General features: G+C 35.6%; 1 protein-coding gene across 2 annotated transcripts in view; it reads right to left on the reverse strand.

Moving 5' to 3' along the window:
- CDK17 (cyclin dependent kinase 17) overlaps positions 1-17,213 on the reverse strand; it is a 109,979-nt gene that overhangs the window by 41,295 nt on the left and 51,471 nt on the right. For both annotated transcript variants that reach the window (XM_038558706.1, XM_038558705.1), the window contains exon 2: positions 5,608-5,754. In XM_038558706.1, the coding sequence (XP_038414634.1) occupies positions 5,608-5,725 (118 nt within the window). In that variant the 5' untranslated portion in view covers positions 5,726-5,754. The remainder of the gene's footprint in view (positions 1-5,607; positions 5,755-17,213) is intronic.

The raw sequence follows: 17,213 nt of genomic DNA on the forward strand, positions 1-17,213 counted from the left end.
CCTACTATTCTAGGTCCTGGGCATCAACAGGTGAACAAAACAAGCAAAATACTACTAAGGCTGTAAGATTTTATGAAGGGGAAACAAATAAGAAACTAATGAATAAGAAAAATATCAGGGCACCTGGGTGGCTCAGTTGGATAAGCATCTGCCTTTAGCTCACATCATGATCCCAAAGGTCCTGGGACTGAGCCCTGTGTCAGGTTCCCTGCTCGGCAGGGACTCTGTTTCTTCCTCTGCCCTTACCTGGCTAAAGCTGGCCTTCTTGCTAATAAAATCTTAAAAAAAGAAAAATATCAGGGATCCCTGGGTGGCGCAGCGGTTTAGCGCCTGCCTTTGGCCCAGGGCACGATCCTGGAGACCCAGGATCGAGTCCCACGTCGGGCTCCCGGTGCACGGAGCCTGCTTCTCCCTCTGCCTGTGTCTCTGCCTCTCTCTCTCTCTGTGTGACTATCATAAATAAAAAAATAAAAAATAAAAAATCAGTGATAGGCAATATGCAAAAGAGAGATATGATAGAATATAAAGGAGTGCCTATTTTACAATGAATACTGAGTAAAGTTCTCCCTGCAGAAGTGTTTTTGACAGAGATACAAATGCAAGAAAGAGTCAATCTAAGTTAAAAAATATCCCAGACAGAGGGTAAAGCTACTGCAAGAGTTAACACGTGGCAGGAGTTTGACTTCCTAGGGCAGCAGTCATCAAATTTTAGCAAGTTTCAGTATTAAAATACAAGACTGCCGGGCCCAACCTTCCAGACCTCCTGACTCTCAGTAGGTCTGACATGGAATCTGAAATTTGCATCTCTAACAAATTCTCAGGTGATGCTGAGGTTGCTGGTCCAGGGGTCAAACTCTGAAAACACTGTGTTAAAGGAACACAAAGAAGGCAAGTGTAGCTGTAGTACACATACGTTATTTAGTGAGGTCAGAGAGATAAGCAGGTTTGTAGGTAACCATAAAAGTTTAAATTTTATTCTCAGATTAGAATCAGTTATGGTAGCTTGGAAGCAGGTAGTAATATGATTTCATTCATGTTTTAAAACTACCACTCTGAGGGGTCAGGGATGGTGGGAGATAAGAGGTGGAATAACTATAAAGAGGTAGCATGAGAGGGATGTCTTTGTGGTAATGGAATACCTCCTTATCCTGACTGCAGTCATGGTTATATGAATCTACACATGATACAATGGCACAAAACTATACTCACACTTCCAGTATTAATTTTCCGAGCTTGATAATGGTCTATAGTTAAGGAAGATGTAACCAAAGGAGGGAACTGAGAGAAGAGCACAAGGGACCTCTCAGTACTATGTTTACAACTTCCTTTGAATCTATAATTATTTAAAAATTTTTTAAAAAATTAAACATTACTCTTGTTGCTGCTGGAGAACAGATGAGAGGAAATCAACAGAAGGGAAACAGAAGAGACTACTATAGTATCCTAAACAACAAACAGTGGTGGCCTGGACTGAATGGAGAGGAGGCGGCAAATTTAGGATATATTATAAAGACAGAATCAAAGGCTAGCAGACATGGCTACAAAATTACTTTCATACATATTCTCCAATCCAGCTTTTAGTGAGGACCTATATTAAAAACATCTATCTAAAGAAAAATTTTAAAGCTACAGCAGAGCCTCTGTTAAAAATAAATAATAATACGTAAAAAGGACAAGAGCTGTAACCATGTTATCAAGCATATATGTAACTATCATTAACAGTGAGTTTTTAAAAGTTATTTACATGGTAAATACACAGGAAACTAAAATGATAGAAAGGAGAAGGGGGAAACAGAAATGTGAAAAAGAAAAATCAAGGATCATTCCTGGTTTTCTAGTTTTAAGAAGTTTAGGTTAAGTGAGGGAAATTGGAAAAGAAGCAGACTTGGGGGGAAGGAAATCAAGAATTATGGTTTGGTAGTATTAAGTTCAACTTCTATTAAATATCTATATGGAGAAGCCAACTAATATTTGGCTGTGAATCCAGAGATCCAGACAAAAATCCTGACTAGAAATACAGATTTAGGAATAGTCAGCATACACATAGTAGCTGAAATCACAGGACTGGATAACATCAGCCCAAGGAGAGTGTACAGAAAAGAGAATAGGGTCCATGAATCATAAAATATTCCAACATCTCAAGAGTACGGCAGCAATTAATTGGAAGTTCAATAAGACAATATGTTGTATTTTAAAAAATGGAAACTTTTAAGACATCATGCTAAGTGAAAGAAGTCAGATACAAAAGGACAAATACTGTATGATTCCACTTATATGAGGTACCTTTAAATTCACAGAAGACAGAAAAGTAGAATAGTTGTTACCTGAGACTGAAGGAAGGGGAGAACAGACAGCTATTATGTAATGAATATAGAGTTTCAGTTTGGAATAGTGAAAAAATTCTGGAGATAGATGGTGATGTGATGGCTGCACAACAACGTGAATGTACCTAATGCCACAAAAACTAAAAACTTCAAAGTAGTTAAAATAGTAAATTATACATTATGTATACTTTACCACAGTATTTTTTTATTTTTTTAAATATTTATCTATTCATGAGAGACGCAGAGAGAGAGAGAGGCAGAGAGACACAGGCAGAGGGAGAAGCAGGCTCCACGCAGGGAGCCCGACGTGGGACTCAATCTGGGGACTCCAGGATCGCGCCCTGGGCTGAAGGCGGCGCTAAACCGCTGAGCCATCCAGGCTGCCCACAGTATTTTTTTTTTTAAAGATCTTATTTATTTATTCATGATAGAGAGAGAGAGAGAGAGAGAGAGGCAGAGACACAGGCAGAGGGAGAAGCAGGTTCTCTGTAGCCCAATGTGGGACTCAATTCCAGGACCTCAGGATCACGACCTGAGCCGAAGGCAGATGCTTAACTGCTGAGCCACCCAGGCGTCCCTACCACAATATTTTTTAAAGTAATGACGATCTGTATGAAAAACAGCAGATCTCTTATTCTACAAAGTAGTTAGTTCAAAGTAAGACTTCCTAATGATTTTTAACATAACATGGCAATCATGATTTCAAGCATCTTATTCATTTGGATTTTCTGATTATGTGAACTATCAGCAGGAACATGCGATTTCTTAGCCCATGCTGTACTCTTCCTTATTCCCTACCCCAATCCTGCTCTTTTAACACTATTAATACCTAATCCTAGTCAGACCCTACATACAGCCATAATCTGTGCTTTTAACCTCATTCTCTCATGGACCCTTGCTATTTGTAAGAGTCAGCACTACCTACAACCTCCTAGTGGCATCCACTCTTGCAAAAAACTTCACTGCTATCATCTACCAGATCATCAGGAGAAAGGAAAAAAACCTGGGTGAATGACAAAGTCTCACAATATCCACCAACTAGGCTTGTTGACTCTAAACAACTTAATAAACTTCCCCATTACACAGACTGAGTAAAGAAAAGGAACTGGAATATCTGGAAAACTAGATCATTTCAATCTTTGCTGTTTTGGGGGGTTTCTTCAGATTCTAAGTAATCATGAGAAGTGGCATTCTGTTAAATTTATTTTATTATACTTCCTAAGAACATAAAGATGCAGTTTTCTTTAAGAATTTTAGTTGTCAAAAAAAGTAACTTTTGTTGTAACTGCATTTGAAAGCCCTCAAATAATATATGTGTAATAAAACATTATTCTTGCTTTTTTCAACTGTGATCTATTTTCTCCCTCATATTTAAATTGTCACCTATTCCATTCATCAAATTCAGTAATTTTAACAAATATTCTCAATAGAGTAATGTTACTTAAACAAGATCCTGAAATATCTTAACTTTTCTGTGATATGTCTAAAAATACAATTAAAAACATTTACTGGGGGTGTCTAGGTGGCCTAGTTGGTTAGTAGGAGTCCAACTCTTGATTTCAGTTCAGGTCATGATCTCAGGATCATAAGATCAAGCTCCACCACAGAACTCTGCACTGGGCTTGGGATTCTCTCTCCCCCTCTCTTTCTCCCTTCAGCCCCCCACCCAGCCCTCTCAAAAACAAACAAACCCCCAAGGTTTAATTAAAAGACCAAGAATTCAAAGAGGGTCTAAGAGAGAATTAAGGATTTTGTTCCTAGTAAGAGGAAAAAAATGACATTATAAAATTATCTTTGAGTTTTGACCCAAATGAAAAATGTGTCCCCCTCCAACATTTAAGTTATATCCAAATTATTATTTTTAAAAAATATTTCTACTGAATTTATCTGTCTCCTCTTCCATATTACAACCAGCCAGATAAACTTGAGTAAATAATGATCCTTCTGAGAAAACAGATAAATTAAAGGTTGAGTAGGATAAATTACTTACTCAGAGACAAAAACTAGTAAGGGTGTGTTAGTGTATCCCAAATCCTAATCCATGACTTTTAACTAAAATTCAGAGCCCGTTCCATTATACCTTTCCCTCTCTCACAACAAGGACATTTACATTCAGCAAAAGTGGGTAAGGGTATTCATGCTTTCACCTACTGCCACAAATTTCTAACAAAAGAATTTCAGGCACAGGGAAGAAAGGCTTGCCAGAGAAGGCAGTCATTCCTGCAACTCCTTCATGATTATTACTATAATATCCCCAGGGTTATTTCAGTTCTAAAATACGTACCCCTGTTCTATAAATTTCATCAGGATTTTACATTTTAATCTACTCAATTTAATAAGCTCTTTTCATTTTATATCAGCATCTGTGTATTACTTTACATTGTAAAAAAGAACTGTCAAACACATGAAATGTTATATGCCTATCTACTGTTAAGTAGTAGATATTATGGATTATCTCAATATTATGGATAGATTCTACAGTAAATATAAAATAAGGAAAGAGTAAGATTCACTCATGTCATGAACCTTGTCATTTATAGTCCATATGCATATATACTGTCACAAAATTATGAGGAACATCAAACAGGAATTTCACAAACTTACTACACTTTTAAGCTGTGTTAACTTGAATTATCTTAAAAACCATTATTTAACAACTAGGATGATATTATATAAGGTATTCTTATTTAAGAGCCAATTAAAAAAACAGAAAGAGTGAAGTAAGTCAATCGGAGAAGGACAAACATTATATGGTTTCATTCATACGGGGAATATAAAAAATAGTGAAAAGGATTAAAGGGGAAAGGAGAGAAAATGAGTGGGAAATATCAGAGAAGGTGACAGAACATGAGACTCCTAACTCTGGGAAATGAACAAGGGATAATGGAAGGGGAGGTGGTGGGCAAGGGGATGGGGTGACTGGGTGACGGGCACTGGGGGCACTTGACAGGATGAACACTGGGTGTTATACTTTATGTTGGCAAATCGAATGCCAATAAAAAAATACACACACACAAAAAAGAAAGATAAACAGGATAGGAAAATCCATAAGGGTTAGAGACTAGGTATAATAACACTCCTGCAGTAAGAATGAAACATTCCAATAAGTAAGCGCAAGCAAAAGTCACGTAGTCTTCTGTTTCCTAAGAACTAGAGAACAAGACAAATAAACAAAAGGAAGCTATTAGGAACTTATCAGAAAATTAAATTCACATTCAATTTATAAAGTAATTAAAACGGAGAAGCATCTCTCCTTCCCTCCCCTCCCCAGCCAAATATTTACCATTATCCTTGCTGCTGTTTTCTTCAATGGTCATTTGTTCCGCCAATTCAGACAATGATTCATCAATAGTCTGGCTTCCTCGAAGAGTGAGGGATAGCCTTCTCTTAAATTTTTTCATCCTATCAACTGAACGTGACTCGAACAATCCTAAAAAAAAAAAAAATTAAAAAATTAAAAAATTAAAAAAAAGAATGAACACGAAATTAAAGCTAAAAAAAATGCCATTTTGAGTTTACTGGGAATCTTCAAAATAGGAATATAAAAAGGAGTTCTCGTGTCCACCAATCACAATACAATATTTCTTCAAGATCCAGACACTTTGATTAATAATGCTATATTTATGCAGTATCATCAGAAGAGCAGGGATTCTACAAAACCAAGTAAAAATGGAGGTCTGAAGCATCACAACTGAATTTAGAAGGATTAGAAATTTTCCTAAAATGTGCTCTTTAAAAACCAATATAGTATTTTGATGCATAGGTCTCATCATTATAAATATTAATCATCACATTGGAAGAAATCAGTGATATCTTATATATAAATGGGGACATAGGACATGTAAAGGGGACTGGAGAGAGAAGAAAGAGTGATGTTTGACACTATTAAACAACTCCAACAGGAATTTTCTGTTTAAAGTTCTTATTTAACCAATATATTACATTTTTTTTCTCCCCTTGGTCAGCTGTTAGGAACCTCTTCCTATTATTCTAACAATGACAAGGTTTTTTTTTTTAAAAAGATCATGTATTTATTTATTCATAGAGACAGAGACAGAGACAGAGAGGCAGAGACACAGGCAGAGGGAGAAGCAGGCTCCATGCAGAGAGCCCGACGTGGGACTTGATCCCGGGTCTCCAGGATCACGCCCTGGGATGCAGGCGGCACTAAACCACTACACCACCGGGGTTGCCCGAATGACAAGTTTTAAAAGGAAGAAATGAAAGCTAAATTCATAATATTAAATGCATACCCTGTACAAATGACTTTCATATTGTTTAATTCATTTAGTCCTCCTACCTCTAGAGTGGACTATCCATAGCAGCTATGCTATTCCATTTTCACAAATAAATTCACAGATTCAAAGAAGTCCCCTGACCAAAGTCAAATGAACAATAAATGATAGAACTGAGATTTAAAACTAGGATCATCTTTCCCACACATTTTAACATCTCTGAAATTAGGATGCAGCTTATCATTAAGGGGATGTCAAAATAAAATTGACAGCCTCTTTTTTCTTAGTGGTACATACAGCAATGGTATGATTCATAGTAGAACCACAAATAAAGTCTAAGTATTTGCTGCCAAAAAGATTTTCTCAATAATCTACTTGTAATTTCTTTTCTAGTTTACTATTTTTTACTTGTGATGAGCAACTTTACCAGATTACCAAACATATTATAACCATTAGCCCAACTAAAAGTAAGAACCTTATAATAATTCCCCTATGCTAAAACACATGTTTTATCATCCAGCTCTGGGTAGCTACTTTGAATCTCTATGTATTTTGCTTATTTTCTCATTTTTAGGTCTATGTAAGTAGTGAGGTATGCTCAACAGGTATCATATGATATTTGTTTGCTCAAGGGCTCAGGGGAGGGTACTGAGCAGAAATTTGTGACAATATTGTATTTTACCAACTACTTTTTACATTATATTTTTTTAAAACCTATAACAAAAATATAAAAACCATGCACATTAAAATAGCAAAAGTTGTAACTGCACTCTAATAAGGACACTTTTTATCCTTAAGCTTTAAAACAGCTGATATTTTTTTGGTGAGATACTGAAAAACCCCTGTTCCTCAGTTTAGTTTGGTCGGGACACCAACAGGACAAATCCATAGTACTGAGTATTTTCTTTTTTTTTTTTTTTTTTTAAATTTTTATTTATTTATGATAGTCACAGAGAGAGAGAGAGAGAGGCAGAGACACAGGCAGAGGGAGAAGCAGGCTCCATGCACCGGGAGCCCAACATGGGATTCGATCCCGGGTCTCCAGGATCGCGCCCTGGGCCAAAGGCAGGCGCCAAACCGCGGCGCCACCCAGGGATCCCGTACTGAGTATTTTCTACTGAGTTATCTTCCTGTTGACTAATCCTCTTTTCAGCTGTGTCCAATCAACAGTTAAAATCATCTACACTTACTATATTTTTCAGTTCTCAAATTTCCATATGATTCTTTCCTATTGATTCCAGTTCTCTAGGGGAATTCTCCACCTTGTCATCTATTTTCATGAATAGATTAAAGTATTTTAAAGCTCTTGTCTGTAATCCAGTCTGCATAACTTATTTCATTGCTGACTTATCTCTGTTGGTCCTGTGTATACCTAGTAATTTTTAATTGAATATTATTAATTGTATGTGATGATTGCACGAAAATATGAAAAAATTAGAGGAAAAAAGATTATGTTACCTTCTTCCAGAGATGATTTAATTTTTTTCTAACAAGCAGAGTAGGAGCAGATCACTTCAACCCAATCAAGAACTGAGCTGAATGAGACTGGATTTCAAACATTGTAAAGACTGGCCTACCTCTGATTTGTTACCACTCTTATGGTATGCCACCCTTCAAAGGATTCCAAATGCAAACAAACCTAAGGCTAGAACAACCAACAAAAACTATTAAAAGCTCCACTTAGCTTCCTCAGTTGCTTTTTGCTCATCTCTTCTACAATGTTCAGCTTTCATCATCCTTTCCAAAATAACTTAAGAGCTAGAAAATGCCTTAAGAAGGAAACCAGCATAGAATATGTCTATCTCTCCTCTCTCCTGAATCTTGCCTCAAGGCGTGACTAACTTCAAAGCTCTACCATGCCTTCAAATTCATTTTTCCCCCCATATCAAACAGTTCTCTGTAGAATATTCAGTATAATACAAGTTGCTCTATCATACATAGAAGTGGAGATTTAGGATTAAAAGAGGTAGTGTATATGTGACAGCACCAAACTGTTTTGCTTACTACAGCTTTGTGGTAGATCTTTAAATCTGGCATTGTGACACCTCCATCTTTGTCCTTCTTTCTCAAAACAGCTTTCACTGTTCAAGGTCTTTTGTGGTTCCAAGCAAATTTTAGAATTATTTGTTCTAATTCTGTAAAAAATGTTGTAGGTATTTAGATAGGGATTGCAATGAAACTGTAGACTGCTCTGGGTAGTATAGGCATTTTAACAATAGTAATTCTTCTAATCCATGAGCATGGAATATCTTTCCATTTGTGTTGGTCTTCAATGTCTTTCATCGATGTTTTATAGTTTTCAGAGCACATGTTTTTCACTTCCTTGGTTAAGTTTAACCCTAGGCATTTTATTCTTTTTGGTGTATAGCATATTACTCACAATAGTCAAGAATGGAAGCAGCCTAAGTGTCCATCAATAGATGAATGGATAAAGAGGATGTGGTATGGAATATTACATAGCCACAAAAAAGGATGTGATCTTTCCATTGCAACAACAATGGATAGATTTAGAGGGTATTATGCTCAGTGAAATAAGTCAGAAAAAGGCAATACAGTTTAACTTCACTTATATATGGGATCTAAAAAACAAACAAATGAATAAAACAAAAAGTAGAATCAGACCTACAAATACAGAGAACTGAGGGTTACCAAAGGGAATGGGGTGGCAGGGAGATATGTGCAAAACAGATGAAGGAAAGTAGAAGATACAGGTTTCCAGTCATGGAATGAATGAGTCATAGGAATAAAAGACACAGCATAGGAAATATAGTCAAGGGTCTTGTATTGAGGTCGTATGGTGACAGACTGTAGCTACACTTGTGGTGAGCATAACACATCATATAGAAATGTTGAATCACTATGTTGTATACATGAAACTAATGTAACACTGTATGTCAACTATACTCCAATTAAATATTTAAGAAAAAAAAATAGGTAATATATGTATTTCACCAAGCAAGGTGAATTTATAGGAGGCAGTCAGTAAAATATAAAAGTTGATTCCAACTAAAAACCTGTTACTACAGGGCTGTTCTACATGCTAGATTCTTTACTTCTCAGTCAGCCTTTATAAAGTTCTACCTTGTCAGTAATCTATGCCGTTTGTTTAAAACATATTGGATATTTAAGGTAAATTGAGCTATGGCCAATCTCATCTACCCTTCTGTCACTGTAAGAATTTATACTAGAGATACTCTGCTATAGGGATCCAAATCACCCTGTGCGGTAAGGTAACTCTATAAGCTGGCGGGGGCGGGTTGCAGCTCAAACTCTGCACATTCCAAAGAAAAGACTTAACTGTGGTAGACTACTGGGAAATAATTTCTAAGCCCTTGGAATATCTTGCCTGGTAAATCTGTTTGCCTAAGATCTTGGGCCACACCAGGTAATTTATATTAGCAATGTAAATTATGGTAAATGTCTGTTTTTGTATGCCTGGGGTTTAAACCACACTATCAGTTGGACCTCAGAGGAGAGGAGAGATAAGTGAAGCTGGTGGAGACAGAGTAGCTAAGATATTTATATGGGTACTTCTGTGCCTATGTAACTGATCCCCAGTGAAAATACTGGACATCAAGACTCAAGTAAGCTTCCCTGGTTGACAACACTGCACATGTCATACAAGGTGGCTGGAAGAAGGAAGCACTGTCCATGCAACTCCAGTAGGAGAGGTTAACTAAAAACCTGCACCTGGTTTCTCTCGGACTCTATCCTACACACACTTCTCCCTTAGCTGATTTTAATCTGTATCTTTTCACTGTAATAAATCATAACCATAAGCTTTTCCTATGCTTTTCTCTGACTTCTGTTTCCTTCTAGCAAATCATCAAGCCTGAGGATGGTCTTAGGGAACCCCCAACACACACACCTTCAAAAAATCTGCATGCCCAAGCAAAACAAAAACTCTTTAGAGCTGGTAGCTCACAACTGCCAAGTTTCAAACTCCAATATTTTCAAACATAGCGGCATCATCCCAATGTCTATCGAACTATATAGACATCACCACTTTCTAATCTTGCACATATCATGTTTGAAAGTTTGCTGCTTGTTGTGTCAGATGACAAATAAGGATCAAACAACAAACTACAACAGAAATGTTATTATAGAATTAATTCACATAAAATAGTAACATCCCATTCTGACCACTTAAGAAGTGGTCAGTTCAAACTGCCTTATACTGTAAATGTAAAATACAAACTGTATTTTAAAAACTCAGTATTTTAAAATAGTATTTTAAAAGGACATAAAAATAGCTCATTAATTGTTGTATAGATAACATTTAAAAATTCCAGATATATTTGGTTATATAAAATGTATTATTAAAATTAACTCTACTTTTTAAAATATACTTTTAAATTAAGTACGGGGTTCACATATTTCTATTGGACAATGCTGGTATAGAGCATCTAACTGATCTTGGTAGTTTTAAGTGAGTACAATTTAAAAAAAGGAATCACAAAAGCCTTAACCTTTTCTTGATAAAATGTATTTGAACAATATATCAAGAGACATTCTATGTTTTATAACTCAGAATAGTATGCACTGCATTTATTTTCTATCAAGGTAATTCCAGTCTAAAAAAAAACCTTTGGTATTTTCTATTTTATCAGCAATAAGAAAGCCATTTCCAGTACATACTAGCAAGAGAAAAAAAAAAAAAAAAACACTTCATTTTATAAGCTAAATCTTACCACAAAATTTTCAAAAACCACATCTTCAAATGAAGACCCTTCTTTTTATCTGTCATGGCATAACTGTAACCTTTTAATTAAGTCAAAATGCTAAACACAGAAGTTAAAGAATTCTATGGTCACAGTCTAAATCAGTATTAAAGAAAAAAGACTCCCAAATTAAATAGATCCCTTGATATTTCTAATCACCTTTAAGTAGAATTACATGTCAACATTTTCCCCTCTTTAGGTAAGGACAAAAACACATAAAATGGTATAATAAAAACACCTTTTAAGAAATAAAGATTATTTACATTAGCTTTAAAATTGATTAATCTCTACTGTAGTATAATAAAGCAGTGCTGATTTCCTAAAATCAAAACCCTCAAGAGTTTTTCTAAAATATTGTACCCAGTTTAGTAAAAACTTTTATGTGGAGTTGTTGGGATCTTTACACTATCATTTTCAGGAATATTAAAATAGGTAACAATGTGACTTATGGTAAACACCTAAATTTTTAGTTTAATGTTTAATTCATGCCATTGAAAAACTTATTTTCACCTAAATGTACTGTAATTTAAAATAAACCCTAAACAAAAACTCCACAATTGTTTTAATATTTTAAAGATTTACCTATACAGTAAACCATTATAAATGCTCAAATTTTCAGCATGTTAATATTCAAAGGACTCTTTCCTGACTCTGACTCTATTTCTTTATTCTTAGTTTTTTTTCTCACTGCATGTTATCATGTATACCCATGTACACACATACATATACACACATATATATCCCCATTCAAATATGTACATATGTATGTGTGTATAAATTGAAATGTTTATGCTTTTGTAGCTCTTGAAAATATCTCTAGCTTTTTATCATAGCTAGAGCAAGGTAAAAAGGCAATAAATGATACTCAGAACGACAGTATGTTTCCAACTACAAGTACTTAAAAGAAACCAGAATTGTGTTATCCTACTTTATCACCTGGGGCTAAACTTGATCTGGGACTGACTTGTTAAATTAAGAAAATTTTTTCTTTTTTTTTTTTTTCTTTTGAAATGAAACCATTCTGTTTATTTACAGAATACAGAAAATCATTCTGGAATGCTAACTCAGTTTCGTCCTAAGAATGGGAAACACACATACACACACGCAACCTTTTTAAGAAAACTGTTAACATTCCCAAAATAGATCTTCTACTATCGTGTTAACCTGCAAAAATGGTGACATATTGTGGTCCTTTTGGCACTTGTGGTAAGAAATTCTTTGGATGCAAATTTACCTTATAATTCAAAGTTCTCTAATGTTAAAGGATTTATTAGAGTGGCAATTGTCTGCTTATGCCTTTGAGATAGTCTCAAAACAATCTGTTAACATTGCAGAAAAAGTTGAGGAAAAAACTGAAGATTGTTTTTAAATATCTAAATGACTTTTCTTTAGGTAAAAAAAGCAAAAATTTACATGTAGAACAATTTGAGCATTTTAAAGCTTGGATTAAAATCCAATCTTAAAAAGGCAGACAAAAGTTCTAAAATATGAAGTAAAGTAATAGGACTTCACAATAGAAGACAATTTCATTTATTTCTTTATAACATTTTCTGTAGTGACCATGGCTTTAAATCTGTTATAAATGAGGTAAACCCACTAAGTGGTTTGCAAGCAAATTTTCTATTATTTTCCCCTCAATAATTAAATCATAATAAACATCTAATGCTTTCTATGATACGTAAGCTAACCACTTAATGAGGAATAAACTAACATTTAAAAATTAAGTTTTTTCACCAAAGACATAAATTTCTTATTTACATAAAACACAAAGTTACTATACAAAACCATTGAGAGAGCACTGAAATAAAAGTCCAATCATGCTTACAGGAATTTTCTTTCCCAAAACACTTAAATATCTTAATCCTTTAAGGATTAAAATCTGAACACACAATCCATAAAAAAGAAACCTACCAAGGATTTTCCTCCATTCATAAGCACCACATCCGAAAGCCCATGTAAGACTACTGTGACATTGGAGATGAAAAAATGTCATAGTAGGAAGCTGTTAAGGTTGGTCCCTCCACCCAAAACAACCAGTAAACTGGAAAAAACAACCAGAATCAACTACTTCAGAACCATGGAACCTGACTAGATACTTAAAACAACCATGAGTGTTTGCTAAAAGGGAGAGGCTGCTAGGAGAACCACATGTGCAAACCAGTTAACACTGCCCATTCCTCAGCTCTGTCATACATTCCTAGGGCAGCTGGTTGGTGCCAAGGCAGGCAATGGGGAACCCTGACATTAAAAAATTGGGGGCTGCACATTTTGCTCAGTCTGGCAGATCAGAAACTGGGATAATGCAGACACCTGCCTTCCTTTTTTTTTTTTTTTTAAAGATTATATTTATTTATTCATGAGAGACACAGAGAGAGAGAAGGGCAGAGACAGAGGCAGAGGGAGAAGCAGGCTCCAGGCAGGGAGCCCAATGCCGGACTTGATACCACGCCCTGGGCCATAGGCAGGTGCTAAACCGCTGAGCCACCCAGGGATCCCCCAGACTGCTGCCTTCCTTAAGGCCCTTTAGGGGCTTCCTATAACATCCATTGGAAGATTTAAAGAGAGAGCAACATTTTTTGTTGTTTGAGCCAGATATTAAACAATATCTTCATCAGGTCACTAGCTAACTGCAAAGATAATGGAAAAGAAACTTCAGTGACCACACACAACCAAGAACACACATTTGCAAAAATAGTTTGAGAAAGTCACAAACAGATGGCAGCAGCCTCAACAGCACACATATAGGAGTCTGAGAATCTAGCTTAGTTTCCAAAATTACTACATTGTAACACAATGTCCAGGTCTCACCAGAAGAAATTACAAAGCATACAAACAAAACATGGCCCATTCACAAGAAAAAAAAGCATTTGACAGAAACCATTCCTAAAGAAGTCCAGAATTTGGATTTAGTAGTCAAAGATATTAAATCAAGTGTCCTAAATATGCTCAAAGGACTAAAGGAAACCCAATGACCAAAAAAAAAAAAAAAAAAAAAAGGAAAGCAATGTATGAGAACATCAATAAAGAGACAAATATAAGAGGAAACCAGATAGGGATGCCTTAGATCAGTGGTTGAGCATCTGCCTTCAGCTCAGGGCGTGATCCCAGGGTTCTGGGATCAAGTCCCACATCACGCTCCTCGCAGGGAGCCTGCTTCTCCCTCTGCCTATGTCTGTGTCTCTCATGGATGAATAAATAAGATTAAAAAAAAAGAAAAAAAAAAAGAAACCAGATAGATATTCCAGAACTAAAAGGTATAATAACTCAATGAAAAATTCATTAGCAGGGTTCAATGGATTTAAATAAGCGGAAAGAAATATCAGTGGACTTTAACATAATAAAGACAAAATATTTCAGTCTGAAGAACAGAAAGAGAAAGAATGAAGAAAAACAAACAGAGCCTGAGGGACCTATATACTCATATAGGCATTACAGGAGTCGCAGAAGAGAAATAAAAGGGAGCAAAAAAAATGATTGAAGAAATACTGGCTGAAAACTTCCAAAACATGATGAAAAACATGAACACAATACACATCATCCAAGAATCTCAACCAACTCCAAAGATAAACTCAAAGAGACCCATGCCAAAATACTTTATATTCAAAGTGTAGAAATGAAAGAAAAAGAATGTTGAAAGCAAGGAAAAACTTGACATAGAGAAAAGACCCTCATGATGCTAACAATTGATACCTCATCAGCAACCATAAAGATCAGGAAACACTGGGAATGATGTCTTTAAATAAAGAAACAAAAATCTTGGGACGCCTGGGTGGCTCTGTGGTTGAGTGTCTGCCTTTGGCTCAGGGCATGATTCCAGGATCCAGGATCGAGTCCCACATCGGTCTTCCTGCGAGGAGCCTGCTTCTCCTTCCACCTGTGTCTCTGCCCTTCTCTGTGTCTCATGAATAAATAAATAAATCTTAAAAACAAATAAACAAACAAAAATCTTATCTGGCAACACTATCCTTCAAGAATGAAGGAGAAATTAAGACATTTCCAAATAAACAAAAGCTGAGGAGATGCATTAGTAGTAGATCTGCCACACAAAAAAAAGCTAAAGGAAGAGCTTCAGTCTGAAATGAAAGGACACTAGCAAAATCACAAAAAGAAATAAAGAATATTAGTAAAAGTAAGTTTATATGTAGTTATAAAAGATAGTATAATATATTTTTGATTTGTACCTTCTATTTTTTTCTCCCTTTTCCTATATGATTTAAAAGGCAAAAGTTCACACATAAAAAAATGATAAGTCTATGTGAATGATAAGTCTATGTGAATGGGCACACAATGTATAAAGAGGTAATCTGTGACAATAGCAAGATAAAAAGAAAGATGGAGATACACAGGATCAGTGTTTATCTACTATTGAACTAAGTTGGTATTATTCAAACTAGGTTAATGTAAGTTTAGATATTAATTGTAACTGACAAGTAACCACTGAAGTTAACTGAAAAATATTACAGAAAAGGAAAAAAGGGAATCAGAAAAATAACACTATAAAAAAATCAACTGTGCAAAAAAGGGCAATAATGGAGGAATTGAGGAACAAGAAATAAGACCATAAAGTAAATCCTTCCTTATTAGTAATTACTTTAAATGTGAATGGATTGGGCAGCCCGGGTAGCTTGGCGGTTTAGCGCTGTCTTCGGCCCAGGGCATGATCCTGGAGACCCAGGATGGAGTCCCATGTCAGGCTCCTGCATGGAGCCTGCTTCTCTCTTTGCCTGTGTTTCTGCCTCTCTCTCTCTCTCTCTCTCTCTCTCTCTGTCTCATGAATAAATAAATAAACTCTAAAAAAATAAAAATTAAAAGAAAAATAAATGTGAATGGATTAAACTCTTAAACTGAAAGGCAGAGACTGGCAGAATGGATTTTAAAAATATGGTCCATCTACATATTGTCTACAAGAGACTTAATTTAGATACAAAGACATAAAGAGACTGAAAGTAAAATGATAGAGTAAGGTGTTCTATACAAACAGTAACTAAAAGAGCTAGAACTACTATATTTTTATCAAACAAAATAGACTAAAATAGTAAAAAAAGGTTACTGGAGACAAAAAAGGTTACTATAGATTAATAAGAGATTAATACATAACAATTATAAGCACAGGGATCCCTGGATGGCACAGCGGTTTAGCACCTGCCTTTGGCCCAGGGCACAATCCTGGAGACCCGGGATCGAGTCCCACGTCGGGCTCCCAGTGCATGGAGCCTGCTTCTCTCTCTGCCTGTGTCTCTGCCTCTCTCTCTCTCTCTCTCTCTGTGTGACTATCATAAATAAATTTTTAAAAAATAAAAAAAAAATTATAAGCACATACATACTTAACAAAACCTGAAAATATATTAAAAGTAACAACTGAAAAAATAGATGGTTCTACAATAATAATAATTGGAAATTTCAATACCCCATTTTCAACACTAGATATAAGAATGAGAAAAAGGTCAATAAAGAAATAAAAGATCTGAACAAGAAAGCTACCTAGTGTACTAGACCTGACAGATATAGAATGTTCCACCTAACAACAGAATACGCTTTTTTCTCAAGTACAAACAGAATATTCTCCATAATAGATATTAGTAAGACCACAAGTCTTAATAAATTTAAAAAGATCCAAATCATGCAAAGTATGTTTTACAATTACAATAAAATGAAATAAGAAATCAGTAACAGGAAAAAAAAAACTGGAGAGGTGCCTGGGTGACTCAGTTGAACATCTGACTCTTAGTTTCAGCTCCGGTCACAATCTCAGAGTCATGGAATAGAGCCCCATGTTGGGCTCCATGCTCAACTGTTAAGTCTGCTTGGAATTCTCTCTCTTCCTCTCCCTCTGCCCCTCCCCCTGCTCTCTCTCTCTCCTCTGTCTCAAATGAAATTAAATTAAAAAAAGAAAAGAAAGAACTGGAAAATTTACACATATTTGGTAATTAAAC

Source organism: Canis lupus, chromosome 15 (assembly GCF_011100685.1).
Source record: "Canis lupus familiaris isolate Mischka breed German Shepherd chromosome 15, alternate assembly UU_Cfam_GSD_1.0, whole genome shotgun sequence".
Classification (NCBI taxonomy): Eukaryota; Metazoa; Chordata; class Mammalia; order Carnivora; family Canidae; genus Canis; species Canis lupus.